At 40.4% G+C, this 12,801-nt stretch overlaps 1 protein-coding gene across 1 annotated transcript; it reads left to right on the top strand.

The window, feature by feature from the left end:
* Positions 1–8,557: 8,557 nt before the first annotated feature.
* On the top strand, positions 8,558–10,494 carry LOC146611711 (serine/threonine-protein kinase pim-3-like). The gene is made up of 4 exons (XM_085343358.1): positions 8,558–8,836; positions 9,876–10,056; positions 10,143–10,313; positions 10,403–10,494. Exons 1-4 carry the CDS (start codon positions 8,558–8,560, stop codon positions 10,492–10,494), a joined length of 723 nt encoding a protein of 240 aa, XP_085199484.1.
* The last annotated feature ends 2,307 nt before the right edge of the window (positions 10,495–12,801 follow it).

Below are 12,801 nucleotides of genomic sequence, written 5' to 3'. Positions count from 1 at the left end.
GTCCAGAAGAGCGCAGTCCTGGGAACAGCAGAGATGCTGCGCAGGACCCTCAAGCTCCCAGGCCTCTGGTAGAGGACCTGAGCTTGAAGGATTGACCGCCCGCAGGGGGGGGGGGAAGTTTTTTGTCCTTAGGACCTCGTGTGTAAAAATAATAACAATAAGAAGGGTTAACAATGGTCAATTGCCTCCAGTTAGATTAAAATGTATTTTATGTGTTGCATATTTTTTATGTAAAAACACAGGGTGTTCCCATTAGCCAAATTAAAAGTGTGACAAGCTAAAACAGTATTTTTGCACCTGAACTATCCCTCCCTGTTCTAGGTCTGCCACAGCTGAAAAGATTATTGATTATTTGTGCGAGTCCACGTGTATAGTTGCAGGAGTGTTCCTCGCCTTTTGAATACTGGGCCCTGAGTTGTGTGCTTAATTAATTAGTGTTTTTCTTTCTTTCTCTCTTTTGTCATTTGCGAGGTTACACTGGCAAACTTACGGGGCCCCGTCTGTCTCTGTTCTGTTGTGTTTGGTAAAGGGAACTGTATGTTAGTGGAAGCTCAGGATGCGTTCCCTGCCATTTGTGTCTCCTAGACTTAAAACTTTCTTTTGTATTGGACGAAAGAAAAGGTGTCAGACGTAAAAAAAATTCTACAGAAGATGAACAATATCTGCCATGTCATTAAAAAGCAGGAAAAACCAGCAAAGACGTGACACAGAACCTGAGAGATGCATTTGGCCCTTGAGTTGTTCGACGAAACTTCATCGTTATTTGAATCTCTGGAAATGTGGCTGTCAAGAAGCTATTCCCTGACGAATGGAACCATGGAGAAGAGGTTCAGTTGTGCCAAATTACACCAGAACTGTAATAAAAATCAGTAGCAACTTTAAAAAAAGTTTAATTGTGAATGCCTGTCCAGAAAATAGCTTCCAAATGTTATTTCACCCAAATATGTTCTTATAATGTTGCTTCATGCAGGTGATATAAACAAGAATGGTGAATGGACTAATTCTTATACAGCTCTTTTCTACTCTCACCCAATCACCCCATTCACACAAGCACTTCCTTCTATGCGTTTAAGTGCTTACTAAGCAACATTCACACTCACTATACTCCAATGGATGCATCGGAGAGCAACTTGGGGTTAGTATCTTTCCCAAAGATACTCGGCTTGCAGACTCGGGGAGCCACGGATCGAACCATTCATGTGGTTCGATCAAGATGCTTCATTGTTTTCATTACTTATTTGTGAGATATCCTGAACATATTTTAGGCAAATCAGACAGAAAATATAATACACAAAATATCATTAAATACAAAAATAAATCAAATGTGAATGAATGGAGTACAAACATTCCCACCTGTTGGCAGAGGTGTACTCTCATTGTCCTCTCCAGTTTTTTCATCCCCATCAGTCAGGGCTGTGTCCCTCCCTCTCCACTCGTTCTTGGGCAACAACTCCACCACAACCTCGTCCCCATGCACCGCTCTGTTTCGATTTTTTCGACCATACACAAGCACATCCCAAGTCAGATCTAAGATGGATAGGGGGGGGTCAAAGTCGGGAGAAGAGATCAGAAACGTCTAGCAAATATAAGTTTAATGTGTCTGTTCCACCTGTTTTGAAAATGTAAGGCGTTTTCACCTGTGCTCTTGGTTGAGAAGTTCTTCGGCCTGACGAAAGCCTCGTTCTGTGCCCGATGCTTGTTAACATTCAGTGTACCCTAGTAAAAAGGAATGAAACAAGACATTTACTCTTCTGCCACTGAGGTTGTGTTAAACAATCTGGTGAAAAACTCCACTGCCTTCTCTTTGTGACATCTCCATACCTGCTCAGGTACAGTTGGGGAAATAATTATCACTGCTGAATTTGTAGGTTTCCTCAGTTACAAAGAAAGAACAATTATTCATGTTATTTCTTTAATGTTAGTTTCATTTAATGGAGAGCGATAGAATATCAACCAAAAACTGTCTGTGAAGGTTCTCAGTCATCCAGGTCATCGTAGTCAAAGGAGCTTGCAAAGAAAAGCGTCTGGACTTCTTTAAGTTGCTTGAAGACGTTTCACCTCTCATCCGAGAAGCTTCTTCAGTTCTAAGGTCAAATGGTGGAGAGTCCCAGATATAAACCTAGTGGGAGTTTCCCCCCACAGAGGGACAAAAGGACCCCCTGATGATCCTCTAATCGCCTGAGCCAAGGTGTGAAACTGGGTGTGGGTCCCAATCAGCCAGAGTTTCGGGTGTGTTCATTGTGAAACCTGGCCCCACCTTATCATGCGAATTCCTGAGGTCAGATGGCCCAGGATGTGAGTGGGCGTTAAGGCGTCTGGGAAGGATCTCAAAACTGGATTATAGATGGCAGAGAGTTGGTGTCGTAAGCCCCGCCTCTGTTCAAAGATGGTCGCTCACAGTGGACATAGATGGCTTCTTTCACTCCTCTTTCAAACCATCTGTCCTCTCTGTCCAAAATGTGAACATTGGCATCCTCGAAAGAGTGACCTTTGACCTTTAGACGCAGATGTCCATCTGCCTCAGGAAACTCTTTCTCCCCATCGTCACCCTCTGACTACTCCACTTGATACCAAGAAAAGTCTTACCACTGGCAACAAAGGTCTCTACCCCAAATACTAAGCCATGTTTTGCTTGGGGACTCACTGAAAGTAACTTGCCAATCCCTTTATGACTTTTTAAAATAATAATAATAATAATAATGATGTGTTTTTTCTGTCTCTCTCCTTTAAAATTAAACTGCAAGAAAACTTAGAGACAGTTCATATCTTCTTCATTCAATAACAGTCCTGCTCTTCATCTCATTTTCTTTATTCGTCAGCCCCTCAAATACTCCTACCTCCTCAGCACACTCCCTACACTCATCAGTGTATTTCGTTAGTATAGATTAGTATATGTATTAAAGGTACCTGCAGTTTCTCTGAAAAATGAACAGGCTTAAAGCTACTAAAATATTTAAACTTTGTTCCTGCAGTTGTTTTAAACTCGTGTTTTAAAGAGAGATCCGGTATACTTAAAACAGGAGTTAGAGAATTGTGGATCAATATGTTTGTCATTGCACAAGATGATCAGATCTTTAGCATGAATGCTCACCTCTGTTTTCTACACACACACATCACTGATCACATCACATGCTCACAGAGACACATTCACATACACACACATCACATGTTCACTCTTGCAGAGACACACGTTCACATGTGCGTGTCTTATCTGTCGCATCATTAATGTTGATGTTTGTGTGACCACTGAAGTTAATAAAAGGGCTTTGAGGGAAGGCTGGAGTTGGGCTAAGATCAGATGAAGAGCTTCTCCCCTTGCAGCAAGTAAAAGAAAGCGCTGAGTCAGCGGGGTTTGAGCGTTAGACCCAACAACAGGTTGGTACATTTTTACCTGAATGTAACGTTCAGACTTTATACCAGCCTCCAGGACTTCAGCGGGAAGATGTTCGGGAAACTCTTTCTCCCCATCGTCGCCCTCTGTCTCTTGTTGTGCCTGAGAAATGGAGCTAAACAGTTCATGGGCTGCCTGCAGATCTGACCAGAAGCTTTGCAAATAATCCTGGCAAAGGAAAAACACACAGGTCAAGAAATAAATTACTTCAGTTGGCCTTCTTAGTTCCAGTAACATCCCTTCAAGGGCCTAAGTTTTGGATCCTCTTCCACTTAACCTTATCAGGTTCGAGAAAGAGAAATAGAGTAAAATCTTTCAAATTCACCTCAAATCAACAGCCAGATGCTTAAACCTTTTGATACAGTTAGACGTCCTCAGTATTAGTATTACAATAATAGTTAAATAGATATAAGAACTGGTTTCAGAATAAATAAAGCGAGTTTTTGGAATGGGCTTCCCAAAGCAACAACCTCAACCCTGTTGTTAATTGTTGGACCGTGCTTAAACGCCACGACCGTTTTAGGAAACCAACCAATTTAAATGAATTCTACCAATTCTGGTTGAAAATCTCTGTTTTCAGTGACCGAAAACGCCGTTTACGTGTGGACGAAAGGCGCAAACACATAGAAAAATCTGCGTTTTCAAAAATACCCGGGTACGTATGTTTGGATAAAAATATACAAATCTGGCAGCAATGTATCAAAAATGTATCACAATAGAAAGCGATGTAATATTAATTTCACGGCTACTAGCATGTACTGCTCTTTTTCCTTTAAATAAACATCAGACTTGATATCAGTCCTTATTGAGCAATGAGTTTACTCTCTGACCGACTCGTGTTTGCGGCGTTCCAAACACGTTGCCAAGAGAGAAGATGCAGAGTACCTGTGAAGCCAAACATATAATATCAATACCCATAACATGGCTAAAGGCTGTTTCTAACCTCTCTTCTTTACTTTAACTGTCATTTATTGACCATTTTAAATGGCGATACCAGTGTATCGACAAATAGGTAAAAAGTGTAACTGTTTTTTTCTGACAGAGCTCGGATCAATCAGTGCAATTACAAACAAGGCTGTGACCTTCACCTTTAGCGAAATTCTCATTTACATACTAGTTTAATAGTTTTCTGACTCATTGTCACTGTGTTTTATACAACCACAGCATGCTTGCTAGGCTGACATGAATTGAAAAACAAAGTGCAGCTCTCCGTATGTAAACAGACTAAATGCCACATATATTTACATTTTGTCACTTAACCAAGAAATCATGTGTAATGACCGAAAGTTTGACAACAACCACCAATTTCACTTCTAAGTGAGACTGTTCTAATACTGCTGCCAAAAATGTAAGTGTTTCAAAAACCCATGCCTGCTACATGCTACAATAGTCCCACTGAAGATTAGTGAAATAATACAGACCAACCAACTGTTCCATCATATAGGCTCCAACACAACGACTTTAACACAAAGAGCTGACTTTCAGTTTTAGGTGTTCAAACCACGTGTTTCTCTAAATGCATGATGATAAATCCCTGTAAGGTGGCTACATATAAGAAGCCGATATAGAGTAGATGGTATTATAAAGGTATTTCATATACCTGGACGGAGATGACGTACACTCCAGACGTCAGGCTGCTGAACTGAGCTACGGCCTCAGGATCCTCAGTGATCATCACTATATTCATCATTCCTGCCAGGTGGTTGTAGTACCACACTGCAGCTGAGTACACACACCTACACACACACACACACACACACACACACACACACACACACACACACACACACACACACACACACACACATTAAATGAACTCACAAGTTTAGCATAAGATGCATGAAAGCAAATTGCCCGCTAAAGCAATAATCTTTAACATATCCCACTAAGTTTTTGCTGTTTTGTAGGTGGAAGTTATGATTTCACACTACTTGTAATTCAAATGGTGCTTCCACAGAAAGAATATAAAAAATAAATAATTGAGTGCCTTATCTATATAATAAACACATTTCATGAGAACACACTGCACTTCTAGCTTCATTTGTTGGCACAACATAAAAGTTTGTCAGATCGTGATTAACATTACAACCAAGTCTCTATTATTAAAAACACTCATTAAATCCTTTTGGTGCTTTTCTCTATTAAACTGGTATAAATATTAATCACTTTTAAGCTGCCATTCACAAGTCCTCCTGACTTCTTTGTTCCTGCACTTGTTTTCTACCTGAAGTGGAGGAAAAACATTTTTGAAAATGTTAAAATGACCCCTTTACCCATTGAACCCCTATTGGGACAAAACACTATGAATGCTCGATTGACATCTTAGCCAGTACGTGTGCTCTAAGTGCCATATGCATCTGCACCGCTGGCCTGTTGCACAATTTGAAAGAAAGTTCAAATGTAATGTTTACATTTTTAAATCTCCCAGATGAATTTTGCACACGTGTGAACTATACATTTATGTCACTTTCACAAAATATTTTTTAAACCCAGAGACTTAACATTTTTAGAAACACAATTTCCTTTCAAGAGTTGCTGAGCAGAAGTAGTCAGCAGGTGCAGTCAAAGACATTTTGTGTGATTGGATGATTATCAGGATGTCCTAAAAGCATCATTTGAAAAACCTTCAGTTAATCCAGTCCAAGAACAAAAGAACATATTTCTCCCATACTGGCTTCCCTGTTAAATCCAGAATTTAATTTAAAATCTTCTTACACAGAAAAGTCTTGAATAATCAAACCCCTTTTACACACCCACTTTACTCTCAGGCTGCGGGCTTATTTGTGGGGTTTACAAAAGTAGAATGGGAGGCAGAGCATCAGCCTTCATGCCCTTTTTTGTAGAACCAGCTTCCTATTTGCACACGGGAGACTGACGCCCTCTCACTATTAAGATTAGGATTAAAACTTTCCTTTTTGATTTATAGTTAGGGCTGGATTGAGTGACCCTGAATCCTCCCTTAGTTACGCTGCAATAGGCAAGATTGGGGACTTCCCATGGTGCAAGTATTTCATCTTTACTGAAGAACTGAATATGTTTTATTAGCATAATCTCCATTATAATTAATGAGATTTACAAATTTCACCTAGTGAAACATGTAACGTCACACTTTGACCCAGAAAAACAAAATGAAGTCAAAGAAGTATAAGTAGAAGAAAAAACATGACAAAGAGGAAAAAATGAGAAAGGAAAAGACTCTATAGACTCTATTTCTATGCTACATGTGCTGCAGCAACTTGACTGTACACTTCAGTGAGTGTGGTAAATAATGAGCACTGACCTGGTCTGCCATTTTTCCTGGCTCTCGGCCTTCTCTCGTGGACAGTAAGAGTACTTCTGAAATTCATTGGCAAACAGCACGCAGTCGTGTCGAGGGTCTTTGACAAGGGTTTGCAGCCGCTTGTAATATCTGCACAAACGCACATTACAAAAACAAGTACATTCAATAAAATCATAAATTACACTCAAGAAAGCCTCTCATTAGTTTGGGAGAATGGTGGGGATGTTAGGAGAACGTTAACCCTGAAGCACGAGGGAGAAAAAATAGACCAACGTATGTTGACTTTTCCTAACATAATTTATGTTCCTTTGTTCATTTTGGCTCATTTTTTAAATTCACTCTTGTTTGTAAAAATCAAAATAAAACAAAGACTTGTCTGTCAGATAATATGCATTAGACCTAAACATAAGATCCTGATCTGAAATTATTGAAAGAGGATGACACCTGGCTTTGTTATCCTTTGAGTTTCACAATAAAAGCCCAGTTGGTGAACTAAAGCAGCAGATTGCTTTTTTCTGAAACATGTTGACTATGTGTGAACACTATACTGCACTAACTTTAACGTGGCACATTTCAGAGTACATGTAGTAGCTGTTTCACACTAAAAATGAACACTTGTACTGATCAAACAGATGAAATAAGAAATAAAGGCCTACAAATGCCCCGATCACTAGTTGAGTTAATATAGATGATGTATAGAAAATTCAGCGATTCTGCAAAGTGAAACTGCAAAGAGAGTCCACGATGAAGCTTTTTTCTCTTTGCTGTGTACGTTAAAGTCAATGGAAAACAGTAAGTAGTGATTCAGTATGACAACTCTGTATGTTTCACCAGATGTCCACCTAACGCTATCAAAGTGAAGCCTCATCACATTAATGATGCAACACTCTAAAATGGCTGTGTGAGCACAAATCAGGAATAAACTGGACTGAAACCCGAGTTCACGTGGGACTTCTTATTTACAGTGCTCATCAAGTTTGTCCAAAGCGCTCCTGCATGTTTATGCTGGACACATATTTCAAGTCACAGGCTGCGTCTCTTTCAGCTTTGTCAGCAGAGCTCTGATATAATGAGGCTGACCCCTGGTCAATGTCTACAGACATGTGTAGCTAGGTTAAGCTGGACACACAGCTAACAGCTTGATTATGAATGCAACTCAACATTTCAAACAGAGCATCAGAATGGGGAGGAAAGTCGTTTAAAAGACTTTGAGCACGGCTGGTTACTGGTTGCAGATGAGCTACTCTGAGCATTTCAGGAAGCAGGTGCCGTGTTTGGGGATAGTTAACAACGCAGACAAGTTGCATTCATTTTAATGACATCACCACTAACTGCATTTTAAGACATGCAGTTAGTGGTGACAGGTTAATTGGAAACACTAAATTGCCCATAGGTGTGAATGCAGAAATGCGAGTGTGAATGGTTGTGTTAGTCCTGTAAGACTGGCTGACACATACCCAGGTACTTATATTCAGGTGAAGAGCAAAATGAACATTTAGGGTACAGCAGAGAGTAATTTGTGTGACAGCTGTAGTAAAACCCAATTTGTGTTTGTCTGTTTAGGTGACTTCCAAGCGAGATACGTGGAGGAGCACCGGCTTGGAGAAGGAGGATGCGGAGCAGTGTTTGCTGGCTACCGCATAAAGGATCATTTACCAGTAAGTGTTCAGATGGTGGTAGTAAGACAGGCAGTAATGCAGATAAGGGATAATATCGTAAGCTGAGATGTATGCTGTTTTACACCTTTAATGATGTCATACTGAGGAAATGCTCATCAATGCCCTGTGTCTTTTAGGTGGCCATCAAACACATCCCAAAGGGGAAAGTGTACTGCAAAGTGAAGGTAAATGTGCAAGACTTGAATTGTTTTTACATTAGTGGATTGCATGCAGCGTTCACCTGTGGAACGTCTGTGCCTCATCATCCACTTTGTTGAAATATTTCAGGATGATAACGGGAAGAATGTGTCAGTGGAAGTTGCCATCATGCTGAAGCTTGCAGCTGAAGCAGATGGATCAGTGGAAACATCAGCCCCAGTGTCTCTGTTGGAGTGGTTTGACTTTGGCAGAGAGCTGATCCTGGTGATGGAGAGACCTGTCCCCGCTGTGGACCTGGATAAATACATAGAAGAAAATGGAGGATTTTTGCCAGAGGACAAGGCCAAGGCAAGTTGACTTGCCTTAGAAGAGTCTTAGACTGTACATCATTCAATCAAAGCACAGAGTATTAGAGAAACATTAACCCATTGATTGATTATTGTCTTTTTCATCGTTTCCAGGTAGGGCTGGGCTATATCATACCATTCACGGTAATACCGGTGTAATTTTGGGCAACGATAGGAAAATGAAATATCGCGCTAGAATAGGTAAAACGCGCATGCGCAGTGCCTATGTTTACATACGCAGATGGCGGTGACGCAGAAAGAGAAGAGCAAAAGTGGATCGTTGAATGAAACGGATGAACCAGAACTGGTTTGTAAAAATGCTGCAACTTTAGTGGTGTGGAACTGGTTTAGCTTTCGTCCGTCAGATACACAACAAAGCACGATTTTTGGTAGCGCATGCTAGCGGGCCGTCGTTATTACCGTGTTGTTTGGAAAATACGGCACACTTAAAATCAATCCTTTGATTTTTCTGAAACTCGACAGTGCCCCTTATAATCCCGTGTGCCTTATGTATGAATTCTGGTTGTGTTTACTGACCTCAAAACGATTTTATGTACACGGCGACTTTGCTAAGCTACAAAGCCGCACCGCTCGATGGATTGTCGGAGCATTACGGCTATCGTAGGCAGGCGCCTCGCGGAGTGATACGTACTGCACCTCAACGTGATATTACCGTATTGTGTGTGTATAACCTCTTTTTAAGCTTTGTGGATATTTTACATGGTTATGCTGAGGATATGTCGGCCAATTTCCACTGGAAATGCCTTTTGGTTAAACTGTCAGCGAGGAATTTGCATTTGCACTGTTACATTTTTATATAACTTTAATGCACATAAAAAAACAGCTGCTTGTGTAAGTGAAAATACATTTATGGGGTTTTTTGCACTAATAAAGTTGTGGAGTTGTAAAGTATTTTGTCCAGTGTCAATTATATCGTCAGTTATATCGTCAGTTATATCGTCAGTTATATCGTTATCGCAACTTTTCAAATGTATATCGTGATAAATATTTTTGGTCATATCGCCCTGCTCTATTTCCAGGTCATTCTGAAGCAGCTGGTTGATGCTGCGAAGCACCTGGAGGATAAACACATCTTTCACCGGGACATCAAGAGTGAGAACATTCTAATTGAGACCGGCTCAGATGTACCGCGTGTTCGTATCATCGACTTTGGACTGAGCTGCTTTGTTAAGGAGCAGTCGCAGTACCGTGTCTTCTATGGTAACATATTCTGCTCTTGCTCTTCACAGATGTCACAATTTTCGCCTTTTGTTTTAGAAGAAATTGCAATTGTGTCTGTTTATTAGGTACAGAAATTTACTCCCCTCCCGAGTGGTACGGGCGCAGTTGCTACAGGTGTGGACCCACCACGGTATGGCAAATGGGAGTGGTTCTGTACGAAGCGCTTCATGCCGGGGACTTTAACACCACGAGCTTCCTCAAAAAGCGCCTGAAATTCAAAAGACATCTGTCCAAAAGTAAGAAAACGTCACACTTCAAGACTGACTGATGGCTTGGACCACTGGAACTATCATCTTCATGTTTTTTCTCTTTCCTTTCTTTCCAGACTGCCAGGATTTCTTGGACGCGTGTTTAACCAAAGTCCCGGAGACGCGGCCGACGCTGGAGGAGCTACAGCATCACACTTGGCTGAGATAAGCCTATCACACACACACACAAACACACACAATTCAGACGTTATCATTTATGTGTGATGTATGAATTACCTTTCTTTTTTTCAGGAAATAATTTTTTTTTAATTGGCCCACTTTAAATTTCAGTGTTTTGGAATTCCTGTAACCCCCCCCAGCCATCCCAGGAAAGGGGATCTCTCTTTGAATGGGCTTTCCCGAGGTTTCTTCCCGTCAGTCTGGCCCCCCCAGGGGAGTTTTTCCTCGTCTTCATAGAGAGCTTGGGCTGGCTCAGGAGCTCCATCAAAACTGTCTTTATTTAATTACTCTAATGTAATCATATACTTTAAAGTAATCAAATAAAAGACAGTAAAAATCTGAAGACTTGAAGTAAACTTCCATTAAAATAAAACTTGTTTAATTCATCTTTGCTGAGGATACTGTGTTATTACTATTTCAAGGATTATGTCAGAACACCGGATACTGGTACCCATCCCTACCCATCACTAGGGAACAGAACAAACCAGACATCAATTACAACAAAAATGACACTGACCCAGCCAGCATGACTCGTCTGCCTTAAGAAATGTTTAGCAATATTACAAATTGGGTGATATGCCTTAAAGTAGCTTCTCATGTGTTCAGCATTGTCAAAGGCTACATTTTAATTAAAACCACAATCTAGTAATGTTCTGTCTTTAACCTTCCTAATTTGTTTTTTGTCCTAACCTAATACTAAATTGCCAGTGAAAACAAAAGTTACATAAATAAAGAAGAGTAAAGAAAATTACGGTCTCACACAGGAGTCAAACCCTAGTTTCTAAATGCTGTCAGTAATAGGAAATTCTATCTTTAAAAAAAACCCAAATTGTTACACCACTTTGTCAGCCTCGCTGGCGTCAAGAATCATTAGTATTACTCCTATGCTAAAGCTTTAGTAGAGGTTGCACATCAGTTGGTGTCCCCGCCCCTTATCCCCCTTAAAATCCTAACTTGAAGATGCAGAATTTGATTCCTATTAATATGGATGTCATTCATGAAAGTAATACCCAAGCAAATAGCAATTTTATTATGATCTGTGCTGCAGTTGTAAGACCGGGCACTCGAATCTTTCCTAAAACCCTCTCCCCACTCCCTACTGACATTGTCGTGATGTTACTGATTTCTCACTGCAGTCATGCAATTTATTCTATAAAAAGCTTGAACGCGATAGACGCGAACAGAGCGTCAGGTTTACATGTAAAGTCAATGGAAAAGCGCGATGACCCGCGATTGCGGCTCCTGCAAAAATTTGGAAGCGTACAATGAGAGCAATTTGGTACGTTTGGGGGGGGGTTTACCTCCGATGGGTGCTCTTTTTCGCTTTCGCTGCCTTCCAGGAGGGGAAAGGATGAAAAGAGAGGCGATTTTCCAGCTTCTTGCCTTCCCTATGGTGTGATCTAAGGTTGCAACCGACAACACAGCTCGTAGGAACTCAGTGCCACGGCCCTCGCTTGGGGGGCGGGGAGACGTGCACTCGCTTTTTCCTGCTCCAGCCAAGTCCTCCGCCTGCTCTACATCTCTCCTATTACCTTTTATTACGCTTGCACTCATGCCTTTGCCTTTCACCACTTCAAAACTGCGCCTACTTCAATATTACCTTCATACGCTCTCTTTGCTTTTCGCCTTCCTCACTACACTAAGTACCATTTTTTAACGCTGTGTACTCACTCTTGCTAAGTACATGTGAACAGATCTTGAAGAAAAAAAACAAAACGAAACATACTTTTCTTTTCTGTTTTATTGAAAGCACTTTACAGAAAGTACAATTGTTTACAGTGAACAAAGAAGTAGGTACACTGTAAAATCTAATTAGTTCCCAGAACTCAAAAAAATTGAGGAAACTCGTTGCCTCAAAAAATTGAGTAAAGCTTAGCTAAAAATGACTAAATTAGGTCAACTTATTTATTTTGAGTACTCTGTACAAGCTCATTTGTTCCCAGAACTCAAGAAAATTGGATCAAGTTTACGTAAGATGACCAAGTTAGGGCAACTTACTCATTTTGAGTACACTGTACAGCCTTGTTAGTTCCCAGAACTCCAAAAAATTGAGGAAACTCGTTGCCTCAAAAAAACTAAGTAAAGCTTACTTAAGATGACTGTTAGGACAACTTACACATTGCAAGTCTGCAGTATTAAGAATAACTTGATATTTCTGACTGTACAATTTTAATTGTTTACCTACTGACAAACAAGTTCAACTAAATGAAAAAACTATTTGTGGTAACCTGAATATGATTAGAAATAATTAACAACACTTTTTGTAATGATGTTAAAATCAGCCCAACTTTTATTT

This window comes from Diplotaxodon limnothrissa, linkage group LG19 (assembly GCF_057381915.1).
Source record: "Diplotaxodon limnothrissa isolate DT_005_m linkage group LG19, D_limnothrissa_male_GT1.1, whole genome shotgun sequence".
In the NCBI taxonomy this organism is placed as follows: domain Eukaryota; kingdom Metazoa; phylum Chordata; class Actinopteri; order Cichliformes; family Cichlidae; genus Diplotaxodon; species Diplotaxodon limnothrissa.
Note: the sequence above shows the minus strand (reverse complement) of the source record. Positions and strands in the feature narration are given on the sequence as shown.